This window comes from Mixophyes fleayi, chromosome 2, assembly GCF_038048845.1.
Source record: "Mixophyes fleayi isolate aMixFle1 chromosome 2, aMixFle1.hap1, whole genome shotgun sequence".
Lineage (NCBI taxonomy): Eukaryota > Metazoa > Chordata > Amphibia > Anura > Limnodynastidae > Mixophyes > Mixophyes fleayi.
The window spans coordinates 310725779-310742095 of NC_134403.1; the positions used below are offsets into that span (position 1 = coordinate 310725779).

General features: G+C 40.3%; 1 protein-coding gene across 8 annotated transcripts in view; it reads right to left on the bottom strand.

Annotated features, from left to right (window-relative positions):
* The window catches only part of MAP7D2 (MAP7 domain containing 2), a 104810-nt gene that overhangs the window by 36264 nt on the left and 52229 nt on the right, over positions 1-16317 (bottom strand). For all 8 annotated transcript variants that reach the window (XM_075196544.1, XM_075196546.1, XM_075196548.1 and 5 more), the window contains exons 2-3: positions 6520-6597; positions 2394-2557 (exon numbers count right to left, since the gene is read on the bottom strand). In XM_075196544.1, the coding sequence (XP_075052645.1) occupies positions 2394-2557; positions 6520-6597 (242 nt within the window). The remainder of the gene's footprint in view (positions 1-2393; positions 2558-6519; positions 6598-16317) is intronic.

Here is a 16317-nt window from a genome sequence, read left to right on the forward strand (position 1 = left end):
AAGGTCAATGCTATTAATTTGCTCAGAACATAGGAGAGAGAATTTCATTGCAGATATCTGAATGTCCTGCATGCCGGCATGTCGCAGAAATTACAGCACCACTAAAAAGTGAAATCTACTTGCACTACAATGTAGAAGCCACTGAATTTGGAAAGGGGGCCCAATATGACATTGCAAGATTGCAGACCTTTTCTCTCAGAGCCCGCTGCATTACTTCACTACTACATGGTTATCCTTGAATGCAGTCAGTTCTATTAGTTCAGTGAGGAAACAGATGGTCTAGGGTCTTGGAAGAACTGCAGGTATGTAGGTATAGGCGTGTGCCATTCGTGCCCAGATACACCCTGATGCACAGCCGTATTAAACTGGGGGCACAGGTGGTCCATTAAGGCGGCTGCTTCTCTCTTTATTGGAATGGACACAGTACCCCCAAGATGGCCGAAACAGAGTTGTTGCGCATGCCCAGCCACAGCAGCTCCTTCTATGTTCCTTTGTGAAACTGAGATGTGGACTCAGTGTGCAGACTCCAGACGCGAGTTTCAGTTAGGGAAATATGAACTAGGGGAAGGGAGGGGGTGCTTCTGTGTGGCACAATATAAACTGAGGGGGGAGGGGACTTCTGTTTATCATAATATGAGCTGAGGGATGGCTTTTATGAATAAGAACTGGGGGGCAGTACTGTGTGGCAAAATAAGAACTGGGGGGGCCAGTACTGTGTGGCAGAATAAGAACTGGGGGGGCAGTACTGTGTGGCAGAATAAGAACTGGGGGGGTAGTACTGTGTGGCAGAATAAGAACTGGGGGGGCAGTACAGTGTGGCAAAATAAGACCTGGGGGGCAGTACTGTGTGTCAGAATAAGAACTGGGGGGCAGTACTGTGTGTCAGAATAAGAACTGGGGGGCAGTACTGTGTGTCAGAATAAGAACTGGGGGGCAGTACTGTGTGTCAGAATAAGAACTGGGGGGCAGTACTGTGTGGCAAAATAAGAACTGGGGGGCAGTACTGTGTGGCATACAATGAACTGAGGGGAAAGGTGAGAGTTGGGGGGAATTGATCAGGGGCATATGATAAGGGGGGAGATTGGGTTTGACATAATATGGGGGGAGAACGGTGGGACACGATGATGTGGGAGGGGGTGACTTCGTGAAAATAGTGCTAGACACGCCACTTGGTTGGTACTAGACACACTTCCTCCCCGCCGCGGAGCATCTCTCTCTAGATTTCCCTGGGATTAATTGAATATCCTACACATGCCTATGTATGTAGGTAGCAGGGGTGATTAGAGAGGGTTCCCCATGGTACATCAACCTTTTGAAAGGATAAGGAGAATGGAAAGGAAAGGAAAAGCTGCTCAGTATCTGAGTGTGTCCTACTCTGTTGAGAGGATGGGAGGACTCCCCGAAAGTCGTGAATCCACAGGACATTCTGGGAGAGAAGGCGGGTATGCTGTGGACATTTGCAGTCTAATCACATGCAATTACCTCTTAAATAAACTGTTGTGGGCACAGTGATGGTTTATATAAACTAACTAGAGCATATGACAAAACTGATCATTATGTAACCAATTCAATGCAGATAGTCAGCATAAATGTGTGTCCATTCACCCATATTTCAACAGCAAAGAAATACAATGTTGGACAGTAGAGAGGCATCATAACAAATCAAACATACATACAAAAGGTAGGCATTTGTTTCAATCAATTATGGCCCTTGTGAAATAGGTATATTACATGTTATTGTGTCCAAATAAAAGCCCAAGCCTCAGGCCCATTTATACACTAAGTAGACTACTTACTTTCTTATATCTCAAGGAGTAGCACCCTACGTAATTTAGCATCTGTCCATCAAGCCTATTTTAGGCACATTTGGGTGTGGCTCACAAGCCAGCCCTTGCTAGATGTAAACCCCTATACCTGGGAGGTGAGTGCATCGGATTTGAACTGCATTTTAATGGTGTTTAAAGTATATAGGTCAGTGTAGGACCTGCATAGAATGAGGCCCCCTTGATGTTGGGATGCAGGCTTAAATGTTTTGATAATGAACCAATACCTCAGGTTTTCATTTTGCTAGATACACACGGGTATGCAGTGTTATGGATAAGCGCTGACAACAGCTGTGTTTTACTATTCCTTTTAATACACTGAAGTAGTTTCTGACAAATAAAATAAATATTTTAGTATATATATTTACTTAATTTAGACATACTGTCAAACATTTGTCATTTACTATTTATTTATATGAGTCGTAGTACAAATAAAGTCAGCACAAGGCTCTTATCAGAGCTTCATATACATATAATATAATTTTTAAAAAATACCATAGAAGACCTGTACCAAACGACCCCCTAATTCACTATGACTAGGTATCCCCAAAACAGTATAATGTCTCTTACTTCTTCCTCTCTGATTTTAAGCTTCCTCTTTTCCTCTACTGCCGCTCTTTTGTGCTCCTCCCTCAGACGCTGCTCCTCCAGCTTTTTCCATCGTTCTTCCATTTGTTTCTCATACTGTAACCTGGCTCTTCTTTCCTTTTCTAGAATCTGTTGATCTCTGGCAGCTACAAATAAAAAAAAATTAAGTAAAATCAGACATCAACATAAACTAATTCTACAAGGGTTACCACCAGAATTCATTTTGAGTTTCACATGCATGCATTCTTATAAGTGGCTGGGGACCCTTCATTATCATCAACATTTATTTATATAGCGCCAGCAAATTCCGTAGCGCTTTACAATTGGGAACAAACATTAATAAGACAATACTGGGTAATACATACAGACAGAGAGGTAAGAGAACCCTGCTCACAAGCTTACAATCTATAGGACAATGGGAGTTAGAAACACAAGGGCATTTGCTACATCATATTGCACAATGGACCAGCTAGAATGTAAAGGTAAAAGTACTGAGTGGGCTGTGTGTGTAGCAATGTTGGTCAGAGGGTTGTTGTCTTGCGTTAGCAGTGTAGAGGATGGTAATAGGTTAATCTAGGGAAATTAAGATGGTGGTTGAGGAATATCATAACCTTGTCTGAAGAGGTGGGTTTTCAGTGAACGCTTGAAGGTTTGAAGACTAGAGGGAAGTCTTACTGTGCGTGGGAGGGAATTCCACAAAGTGGGTGCAGCCCGGAAAAAATAACCTGTAACCGAGAATGGGAGGATGTGATCAGAGTGGAAGAGAGACGTAGATCTTGTGCAGAACGAGGTGCCGAGTTGGGAGATAGTTTGAGACAAGTGAGGAAATGTATGTCGGTGCAATTTTGTTGATGGCCTTATATGTTAGTAGAAGAATTTTATATTGGATTAGTTGAAATACAGGCAGCCAATGTAGAGACTGACAGAGTGGCTCAGCAGAGGAATAACGGTTTGCAAGGAAAATCAATCTAGCCGCTGCGTGCAAAATAGATTGTAGGGGTTCAAGTCTGACTTTGGGAAGACCAGTAAGGAGGGAATTGCAATAGTCGATGCGGGAGATGATGAGTGCATGAATTAATGCTTTTGCGGTGTCTTGTGTCAGATATGTGCGTATTCTGGAAATGTTCTTTAGGTGTATGTAACATGATTTAGACATGAAGTTGATGTGGGGAATAAACGACAGTTGTGAATCAAGGATTACACCTAGGCAACGAGCTTGCGGGGTGGGATTGATGGTCATGTTATCAACAGAAATAGAAATGTCAGGCAGGAAGCTTCTGTTTTTGGGTGGGAATATTATTAATTCAGTTTATGAAAGATTGAGTTTGAGTTTGCGAGAAGACATCCAAGATGAAATGGTAGAAAGACAGTCAGTAACGCGAGACAACACAGATGGTGAAAGATCAGGAGAGGATAGATAGATTCGTGTATCATCCGCATAGAGATGATACTGAAATCTAAAAGGAGCTTATTAGTTTTCCAAGATAAGTGATGTAGATATAGAATAGCAGAGGACCTAGGACTGAGCCTTGTGGTACTCCAACTGATAAAGGAAGCGGAGCAGAGGTGGACCAGAGAAATTAACACTGAAAGAGCGATTAGATAGGTAGGATGAGAACCAGGATAGGACAGTGCCTTCAAGACCTAGGGATTGTAGCGTTTGTATGAGGAGAGAGTGGTCAACAGTGTCAAATGCAGCAGAGAGATCCAGGAGAATTAGAAGAGAGTAATGGTTATTATTTTTTGCTGTGAGCAAATCATAGACAACCTTGGTCAGCGCAGTCTCTGTGGAGTGTTGAGAGCGAAAGCCTGACTGAAGAGGATCCAATAGGTTGTTTGCTGTAAGAAAGTGTGTGAGGTTCTCTCTCGAGAAGCTTAGAGGGACATGGGAGCTGGGGCGGTAATTTACGAGAGTTAGGGTCAGAATTCTGTTTTTTTAAAATGGGAGTAATCACTGCATGCTTGAATAGTGATGGAAAATACCCTTAAATTTTCTTCTAAAAAAAAAAGACTCACCCCTTGCTCATTTTCTTGTGCTTATTACAAATTGTAATTTCCCACGAATAGGGCCCGCTCACCGTATGTCTTCTTGCCCACCTGTGCGTCTTTTTACTATGCCTCTCATGTTCTATACTACGCTTTGTTTGTTCTGTACCTTGCAATTAGTTCCTGCGTATTATGCTTTCATATTTGGTATTATTGCATTTATGCTATTTAAATATTTTGCATTTTGCCTTTGCTTGTTCTGTATTTAGCTTGTTGTACCCCGATCTTTTACGTTCTATGTTCTATTTCCCTACTATTTGACATAAAAATAATAATAATAATAATAAAAAAGACGAGTGAAATAAAAGAATTTCAATGAGAAAAATGCATAATCGTTATCTTGATCTTAAAAAGCATATATTGACCCTGGTCTTTTAAGCAAGGTTTTAAAGTAACTTGTATTTCAGCTTCCTGTTGTCTTAGAAAGCAACCTGCCCCTTAAGTTCATGCTGAAATTAAAGCAGCATTCCTGGTTACTCATTACATTATCACTGACCTGCTCCTTCCCCTTTGTGGAGCCCCAGTATCTGCACACAAACAGATTTTACTGGGACTTCTCTGTTTCTGCAGTACAGCACTGGAAAACATTGCTTTTCCCTAATTCTAAAATCTCCAGTGAAAAGAATGTGAGAACCAATGGAAGCCGTAAGCTCAGTGCATGCACCTTCTTATTGGTCTGTGTAATCACACCTCAAACTGTACTTGAGAACATGGTGTTACAGATACAGAGGAGCTTTATCATGCAGATCCCAAGGCTCCACTGAAGGGAAGGAGCAGGTCAGTGAAAATTTAACAAGTAACCAAGAATGTGGCTTTAGAAACGGAAAACAAAAGTGATATCTTCAACCTTCAACTAGTAGTCTTCATTCTAAGCATTGCGAGCCATTAATAACAAACTCAAGCCCTAAGCAAAGTCTCAATCACAACCTTATCTCAAGCTGTAAAACGCCTACAAGAATCCTGCTCTTACCCACTCTTATTTGAACTATGAAACTTCCACATGCAGTAAGTAAACTTTAAAGTGGACTTTTTTAAAGCCAGCTTTAGATTTGTCTGAATTCCTGCTTCATCAGTGTCATGCTCTAGGGTCTGGAACAACCCGTATGGTCTGCTTGAGTTGATGCCACCCGCTAAGAGGCACGCAGTCTAACGGAGAGGAAGGTATTCACCCGGGACCCAAACAAGGGAGTTTGGACTTAGCGGCTCCCTAACCGCAGGTCACGGTTCTCAAGGAGGGTCACAAGCAGGACTGAGATGAGAACCAAGTCACAGGAGTAAGATGGTTGTTAATAGGAGTAATAATGAGGAGTATATTCTGCAGGTAGATGAGGCACAGAGGTCCTGTGGAGGAAGCCCCTAGGGTCAGGATCATGAGGAAGTGCGATGATCTGCAGGTAGATAGAGAACAGAAGCACCGATGTGCAGGAGATGGAGACTGGTAGACATATCCTGCAGCAGGGTGATGCCGACACACCCGAGAGCTGAGAGCAGGTGTAGGTTGTAATACTCTGCAGCAGGATAATGCTGTAACACTGGAGAGCTGGAAGCAGGTAAAGGTGGTAATATTCTGCAGCAGGATAACAGGAGCCAGACTGGAGCACGTCTTCACAGGAGAGGAGACCTGAAGATTGGCTCCCAGGTAAGCAAACAGGTGCTTTAAATAGAATGGGCTGACAGCAATCAATCAGGTGAATGGAAGGAGTTTTGAAAAGGGCTGGTTTTGCACATGTGCAGTTCAGACAGGCAAGATGGCGCCCGCCATCGCAAGCTACGGTAGTCAGCGGGTCCAGTGTGTGACACTGACGCAGTTTTCATCACCACGTTCATTCTATTCTACCATTCTATATTGTTTTCTGATTGATTGATAAAGCTGGATATTATCAGGGACAGCCAATTGCAACATATGGAAGAAGGGGGAGGAGCGAGATGACAACTGCCCCATAGACACAGATGTCAAGCAACAGTCAGTCAAAAAGGCATATTTTGTTCCATAAAATAAAATTTTAAAAAAAAGATTATTAGACTATACATGCAATAAATTCCACTGGATCTTATAACTTACCAAGACATTTTTCTCTTTCTTCCCGTCTTTCTTTTGCCAACCTTTGTCTTTCATCAGTCTTAAAAAGACTGTCCATACCTTGAAACAGAATGAAGAGCATAAAATAGGTTACACACTCAACTTTGAATCCCAGAGCAAAAAAAACTACACATTTTTTATGTACAAAACTATAGCAAACGAGTATATAAAAATATCACAGATTAAAAAGTTCCCAAAAAAACCCCAAACAAACAATACTGCTGATTAGTGAGAATGTCATACAGACATACACGATTACCAGGTACAGACGCATCGTTGCTAAACAATTTGATGAAGCAAATGCCATGGGGAGTGTGGAGAAAGTCAAAGGCCATTTTTTTTATGTGATTTAGTATGGTGCCCCAAATTACCCAGAATCCTACGCATCCCAAATAGTTAATTTAAATTATTTAAAACAAATTAGCAAAATTCAGATACTTGTGTAACCTTCCTGATTTCATTGTACAGGTCTACTGAAAGTTATCACCTACAATACACCTTATAGAATTCCATCATGTATCATATATTTTGTTTATTAGAAAGAGTTTGCAAAGGCTACCAATAAAAAATATCAATAACAATAGAAAGCTATAAAATCACAGGCAATCTTACAGGAAAGTGAAAGTACTTGAACAGACTACATTCCTCTTCGTAATAATTACAAAGGTGAACTGATTTTATTGTCAAGAATGCATAAATCATATGGAATGTGAATTCTTAACTGAAATATTGTGAACTGTAAAAAGTTAATAAGAATAAATTTAAGACAATAGTTATTATGTGCTAATGAACTTATCCAGAATTATGTAAGAGGCAAAATCCTATATATGAAAAGACAGTTACATTAAATTAATCAAACATGTCTATTTGTTGTGCTTGAACATCACATATACATATATTTGTATTTTTCATTGAAAACTGTTTGACAATGTTTGTCAACAAAGGAAATTCAGAACAATTGCAAAAACCAGTATTAATAATCAACAAATGTATCATCCGATAGTCCCTGTGAGGAGCACTGCTAAACAACTTATTAATGAGAGGGCAGCATATTTTAGGCATGGTGCTCCAAATGACAGAAAACCCAAAAGCATAATATTATATAATAATGCTATACAAACTGGATATATTTTCTAGTTTCTGTTCCTTCAAGACATTATGGGGTAAATGTATCATAGTCCGGTTTTTGCATCCCGCGCGAGATGACAGCTAAAATTTAAAGCGGCGCTGCCTTGTAAAGGCAAGTTTCCCTTTACAAGGCAGCGCCGCTTTAAATTTTAGCTGTCATCTTGCCGATCTCGCGCGGGATGCAAAAACCGGACTATGATACATTTACCCCTATGTCTCTTGGGAAAGATTCATTCAAAATGATAGGTGAAACAGGTAACAAAACAAGAAAAAATACAAAAGCCTAATTTAATATAATAACAATATCTAGAAATATACAAATGAGCATTTATAAGAGGAATCCCATTAACTAACTAAAATAGATGGGTTCATTACACTAAATTCTCCCTCTTTATTATTTTTTAAATCATTAAACAGGAATATGGATGTACATTCATACTTGTATGCTAAAAAAAAAAAATTCAAATTCTGCACACAGGTACCAACTAGTGATTCATCCCCATGAGGGGTATTGTGTATTGATGGAAGCGCAGAAAAAAAACACGCTTCGTGTGCGGTATCCTTCCTCAGCACCCCTTCTTCAGACACATTCATGCTCCCAACTCATTACAAAGAAAAAAGTTCAAGAGGCATCATTATCCATACACAGTGGTCTCTAAAATCTAGTAACCGAAAGATGGAGAGGAATTGTGAGCACCTAGATTTGAGTAAAACTATACAGAGCACTGTTAATCATAATGAGAAAGAGAAAAGGTACCAGCAGAACAAGCAATAGATTGTAAACCATAAGATTCCACTCCAGATAGTCTGCAGACTTCAGCAGTGTCCCTGTCTTTTTGAAGCACAGATGGAGTACATTGTGGCATACTCTGATCGATATACTGATGCAGCAGAGAACATCTCACATAATTATCAGAGCACAGTCATAACAGGAGTTTAAATTTTTGCAGAAACTAAAATATGATATTATTTTATATGGCACATAGAAAAAAAGGAAGCTAACAAAAATACCAATCTTTAAATAAACTTCTAAAAAGGCAAATAAAACACATATGCCTGATGTCAGAATGAGACTTTCATAACCAACTGCAAACAGGCGAAGCAAGCATTTTCTCCCAGCACAGGCTCAATTGAAAATGGACCACTCCAAAACAGATATTACAGATGGGGAAAACAAAACTGGTAAACTTCTAGCTATGTCAAAAGCTTACAAACAAAAAAAAAACACATAACAATTAAACATCAAGATTCCTCCACCCTTTAATCAGATCGGAGGAAATCGCTGAGGCTTTCTACAAGTACTTTATCTAACCTAACTTCACTGCAAATAGAACTTCTTGATGGGGGATAGCACTATCCAGGAAATCACTGACACCATCTCAGAACTGAAATGACACAAATTCTTTGGACCTGATGGCTATTCAGGCAAATTTTTCAAATTGCAAAAATTTTAAACCACACCTATATTATTAGAATTGTGCTTTAATATACATAGGACCCAAATACACTAACTTTAACCAAGCACATACTACCACAGTGTTGTCCCCAGCACCTATTTCCCAGGTGCTCCACCCAGCTCTTGGAGTCCAGCAGAGTCCTATTATAATAGAACAAACCACTGTTTCTACTATTAGAACAGGCACTATGTGAGCAGTACAGCCAGTAGTGTGTGTTAGATAGAGATGAGCGGGCTCGGATATCTGAAATCCGAGCCCACCCGAACGTTGCCGATCCGAGCCGGATCCGAGACAGATCCGGGTATTCTCGCCAATTGCAAAACTGAAACCGAGGCTATGAGTCATAATCCCGCTGTCGGATCTCGCAATACTCGTATTCTATAAATTCCCCGCTAGCCGCCGCCATCTTCACTCGGGCATTGATCAGGGTAGATGGAGGTTGTGTTAGGTGGTCCTCTGTCCTGCTATATCGCGTGCTGTGCTGTGCTGTGATTTATTTTTCAAAATAAATCCAAAACCTTAAATCCGAACCAAAACCTTTCGTCAGGTGTTTTGCGAAACAAATCCGAACCCAAAACCTCAAGCAAATCCGAATCCAAAACACAAAACACGAGACACCAAAAGTGGCCGGTGCACATCCCTAGTGTTAGACCACTGACCACCAGTCTGACCAGTCCTGGCAGGTGACGGCTATAACTTCCAACATTTTTCATTATTTTTGCAAAGTACTACAACTGCCCTAACTCGGCTACTTCTTAATCTCACCTAGCTGGCAAACTTTTTCTGGTGAGAACACTGTACCTTAATTCCCAATCCAGGCAAAGAGCCAACGTTAATGTCCACCTACTGCCCTATTACTATACTAAATGTAGAGGTGAAGATACTTTTCAGAATTATGGCAAAAAGACTACAAAATTATCTTCCAACACTACTGACTTAACACCAACTTGGTTTTGTCCATGGTCGCCATTCGGTAAGAGTCTCCTGACCCTTAATGACTACTATACTAGATACTTTATTGCTATGATTATATATTTCTACAAAAAAAAAAACCATTAACACTCCTGATAATTTAGACCTTACTGGGTACCCCTCTAGAAATTACTTATTGTTTAACTTATCTTAAGATCCTAGACTATGAGTTCTTCAGAAATGGTCCTTGTTAAAGGGCATTCAGGTAGGGGCAGAAGCCATCAAGATTATATATATACATATATATATATATATATATATATATATATATATATATATATACACACACACACATATATATATATATATATATATATATATATATATATATATATATATATATATATATATATATATATAAATTAACGGCTTTAAACCACTTAGCCAGCCTGCTGGCCATTCTTATGTTTGGTCTGAACATCAACTGCAATTTTTGACCATATCTGCATGCTTTTATGCAGCACAGTGGCTTAGTGGTTAGCACTTCTGCCTCACAGCACCAGTGCATGAGTTCAATTCCCAACCATGGCCTTAACCATGAGGAGTTTGTATGTTCTACCCGTGTTTGCATGGGTTTCCTCCGGGTGCTCCGGTTTCCTCCCACACTCCAAAAACATACTGGTAGGTTAATTGGCTGCTATCAAAATTGACCCTAGTCTCTCTCGCTCTGTCTGTATGTATGTATGTTAGTAAATTTAGACTAAGCTCCAATGGGGCACGGACTGATGTGAGTGAGTTCTCTGTACAGCGCTGCGGAATCAGTGGCACTATATAAATAAATGGTGATGATGATGATGATTGAGTTTCTGCCATATGATTGGGCGATTAGATATTTGCATTAACTAACAGGTGTTCAGGTATACCTAATAAAGTGAACAGTGAATGTGTGAGTATAAATACTATATTAGGATCAATATAGATACATACAATAGAGAGTGTATTTATATATATTTATACATATATTCAAGTTTTATTTATTTTTCATAAGTTTTCAGCACCCTGTACTTTGTTCAATGTTAAAAACCTGAAAAGCATTTTCATCTATGTTTCTGTTAAAGCATTTTAGAAATAAAAATAATCATTGATTGTATTTTTGTCTTCAATGGTCAATAAAATAACATAGCTTTACCTCTCAACTGTCCCAATTCCATCAGGATAGCTCTGATTTTAGTGGACTATCCTGATCAGCCAGGAGCTTGTCCCGTCAAGAAAGACAACTGGGACATATTTACACTCTTCACTTTACATACATGCTGTGTGAACTAGTTACTGGTGCACTCTTTATATAAGGAAAGATGAGAGGGATTTATCATACTTGCCTACTTTCAGGCAGTGCAGTCCGAGAGAGGGGAGTGACTAGAGGACGGGGCGAGGTCAAGCGTGTCATTTTGGCCCCAGTGATGAAAATGACGGTTTGTTGTGGGGGGGGCGGGGCGGACAAAATTACGTGATTCACTACAAAACGCGTTATTTTGGCGGGATGCAGGAGCCTTGCATGCTCTCCCGGGAGTCTGACCAAAATTTCGAGTCTCCCGGATATTCCGGGGGAGTTGGCAAGTATGAGATTTGTAGGTGGTTGGATGGAAGTGCAAGCTATGCCCTCCATACTGCTGGCCACGCCCACACATCACTGACCACACCTTTGGTGGGATGGCACCTCTCACAATAGGTCCTTTATAGTTTTCAGTCCCAAGCCCATGTGGCCCTTAATCTGGCCCTGTCTGCAGGAGGTCAGTGATGGGGTGGATAACAAAAATCCTTGGATCCACAAGCTCCAAATGTCAAAATGGTCTATGGATACCAGTATACAGAATAAAAAAAAAGGATGCTCCCTCAAGTTTAAACAAATTTGTTTATATGAACTGTGTGTAGGAATGATAATAATTATACTTTTGGCTGCGCTGGTCAGTCAATGTTTGACACACACTACAGTCTAGTACCAAAGAGCAGAACTGTAAAGACATCATTGTAAAATTATCTGGTACATCTGCTGCCCAGCATTTCAACAACATGATGCCACACAGCAACACATTAAAAAGTTTTATTATCAAATACAAAAATGATGATGTTATGTGTCTGTTGCAGTAACAAACAAAATTTTGACTAGCTTTGGGACTAGTTAAAAGCTATATAATATATATATTATACATACATAAATATATATTCTCCATCCTAAAATAGAAATTAAATCTTCAAAGAGATCATTGGATTATGCCCAGTGTATGTGTGTGTGTGTGTATTATGAGTAGGTTAAGATCTTTCACACATACACACAAAGTGCTACCTGGTCAGCCCAAAGGCAGTTTAATGTGCTGGCTACACGACATCTCTATGGAGTTTCAAACTACGTAGGCAAACAACTGGGTAAGTATGACTTTACTGTGTGTGTGTGTGTGTGTATATGTGTATGTGTGTGTATGTGTATATATATATATATATATATATATATATATATATATATATATATATATATATATATATATATATATATATATAAAAAAGCACAGCACAAAAAGCCTCCTAAACCTACACCTGAAGGGACTAGTGTCACCAGCTTCCTTTGGGCTCAGTCCCGCACGGTTCACTCCTCTGCCAGAGAGGCAAGGACGGAGTCCGAAGTCCTGCTGCTTTTTACAGGTACACAAGGTATCAACGTCTGCAGATAATTGAAGAACAAATCACTGGCACGATCCTGGACTAGTCCATCTGGAGCCGTAACCCACTTATCACTGCTGTCCCATGGTAGAACTCCTACCTGATGATTGAGCTCCCCCATTTAAACCTGGTCTTGTTCCAATTGAAAAAATTTTGGAAAGAAAGAGTGTGGCTTCAGCAGAGCAGGATTTAGATAAGGTATCCCTGCTGAATTGGGTATTTGTATATAGGAAGGTGACAGTTTAGCCTCCCCAAGTGCTTTGGTTGCAGCAGGACACCCATTTGTTGGACAATAAAACATAACGGGCCAGATTAATCTTCGAACACAATGTGAATGCAACTTGCATTTAAAAACAAAATGCACAGAAATTGTGCGCACGTACGCCCATATTCATATAAAGGGGATCTCAAGAAACATTTCCATTTGAATCTGGGTATAAGTGTACACTGGCTAGAAGTTACTTGCTGTATGTAGACAGAAATAACAGACTGCAGGATACGCACATGCAACATACAGCCCCATCAGAAGGAAAAAAGAAAAAAAAACAAAGAAATTACCAACTCCTAATACTATAATCATTAACAAGTGTTTTAAAAAAAAATTACACATCATTTTTACAGGTAGTCATCACTATCACTCAGTGAGAACCCGAAGTTGTTAGTAAAGCAGAGTTACCGCTGGGACAGTCTCTTACTGGATGTGCCGTCCTAGCATGACTTTATGAGAAATGGCCACAGTATATCATCATCATCATCATTACCATTTATATAGCGCCACTGATTCCGCAGCGCTGTACAGAGAACTCACTCACATCAGTCCCTGTCCCATTGGGGCTTACAGTCTAAATTCCCTAACACACACAGGACACGCAGACTAGGGTCAAATTGTTAGCAGCCAATTAACCTACCAGTATGTTTTTGGAGTGTGGGAGGAAACTGGAGCACCCAGAGGAAACCCACGCAAACACGGGGAGAACATACAAACATCATCCCTTATTGTTGCGATAAGGGATGATAATTAAAGGAGGGAAATGCAGTCAATAATAAATAGGATCCAGAGAAAGAAACACAAGCTGCCCAAACTCTGCACACGCAGCCCTGGGTGACCGTGGGTTTGTCACTTGTAGCCAACAAACACTGGCATAAATTAGAGGGAGCTGAAAGGAGGGAAGGGAATTTAATTATTGGTCTGTTAAATGCAAATGTTCTACTCTCTTTCCATAGGAAGTATTGGGTGAAATAAAATATAGGTCCTAATGATTATTATTATTATCATCTTTATTTGTTAGGCGCCACAAGAGTTCCGCAGCGCCGTACATTGCACAAACAGTAGACTATACAGGGTAAAACATTACTGAACAGTAAACAAAAATACCAAAACTTCAGAAGCTCCAGGCAGGAGCGAAGAGGGCCCTGCTCAAATGAGCTTACATCCTAAGGGAGGGTGACCTTGATGTTTGAACCTATTTAAAATTATTTTAAGAAACAAAGATGTCCAATAAAGTAAATATCCACTGAGTACTAGCAAATAGGTTACCATGCCCTAATCACGGAGTTTTAATCATTCAAGCGAAGAAACACACACACAAAAAAAGAAAGAAAAAAAAAACCTCTGACAACTTGTTTCAATATTTCAACATACACATAGTATTACAGCTCATGCACAATAAATAACACATTAAAAAAGAAGAAAATAAAATGGGTATTAAAGCAAATTCTTAATTTACTTAGTATCATTGAGTCATTAAGAGGATTCATTTTAAAAAGAGTTTTATCAGTTAACTATTTCAAGCTCCAAACAAGATGCAGACCCCAATAAAATGCTGTTGTAATTCTGCAGGTTTAGGGATTATTAAACATGTATGCTGTTCACATGGCTGCAATTAAAAATACAGCTGCAACATACACACATGAAAACTGGCATGCATGATCCACAGAATGCAGTTTTTACTACGTTTGTGGTTCCACACCAGGGACCAGATTACTTAGTCTGAAAAAACTCACTCGCAAAAATGGTTTCTAACCCAGGAGCTGTATTCTTGAACATCATCTTCTTCCAGTTCTCAATACCTGGAATGAGAACCATGCAGCGTCTGGTAGAGGACCGTTCTCGGAAAAGCAGAGGTCCAGTGTACGGAGCCAATAGCTGTGGGGCAAGAGATGTTAGCTAAAAATTACATTTTAGGTGAAGACATCCTTTAAGGAGATGTGTGAATCCACCAAACTTTGCTGCAGCTGCTTGAAAAATTACAGAATCGAGGCTCAATGTGCATTTATTTGATTTGCCTCTGTTACTTCCTGTTCTGACATTTTAAAATGTCTACAGGAGAGGAAAGCAGAAAAGGGTTAAAACTAGGGCGGGTACCGTAAAGTTATAATGTAAGGTTTTTTTGTTTGTGTTTCTTGTAGTTAGAGGTAAGTTTTGCATTTATTGTGTTGTTTCACTGAGCTTAGTAATTCATTTATTTCTTAGTTTCAATTTGGTTGTTTTTCTTTAGACAGCAGTTTAAAGTTCTTTTTTTATTTATTTATTTTTAATAAGAATGCAGAGATGGCTGACAAGGAGGAAAAGGCATCTGACCTGCCCTATCTCACAGATTGTGCTGCTGCTTATTCTCCACAGCTGGCTGTTTTATTTCATTGTGATAGAATCAGGGCCTGATTAAGGGTTCCAGCCGCCCCAGGCTAACACATCAGTTGCCACCCCCCAGACCCCTCCCCACCCACGCGAGCCCATACCTATATTTCTATGTTTATACACAGTGTTCAAAGTGGAAACAGTTTTACAATTAAGCCCACTGACAGCTAAGCAGAAGCTGTCAGCTGCCGCCTGCTTATTGGAGCTCAGCCTGTCACTGACTGTGTATGGAGTCATAGGTGGACTCCATACACAGAAGTGGACCCCATAAGGTAGGAATTTCAGGGGGGGGGCTGACGGGTTGAATCGGCCACGCCCAAAAAAAAAAAGGAACTTTTTTTTTACTTTACCAATGCTGCGCCCCCCCCCCCCCGACCCAGCGCCTCAGGCTGCAGCCTGGTCAGCCTGTTGGCTAATCAGGCCCTGGATAGAATAGATGCCTCTTTACCTGTCAACGTTTCACATCAGGGTTACCTTCATCATCATCATCATCTTTTATATAATGCCACTAATTCCGCAGCTCTGTACAGAGAACTCACTCACATCTGTTCCTGCCCCATTGGAGCTTACAGTCTAAATTCCCTAACATACATACATACATACATACACAAACGCACAGACTAGGGTCAAATTTTTGATAGCAGCCAATTAACCTATAAGTATTTTTTTGGGAATGTGGGAGGAAACTGGAGCACCCGGGGGAAACTCACGCAAGACAGGGAGAACATACAAACTCCACACAGATACGGCCATGGTCGGGAATTGAACTCATGACCCCAGTGCTGTGAGGCAGAAGTGCTAACCACTAAGCCACCGTGCTGACCTTAAAGTCTTGTCTGGTACCCTCCAACCACCAGGCCTAGGAGGAAGCTAGGACGGCAATGCAGTTTTCGGCCTCACCAGGCACTTTGTAAGTGCCAAACCAGAGAG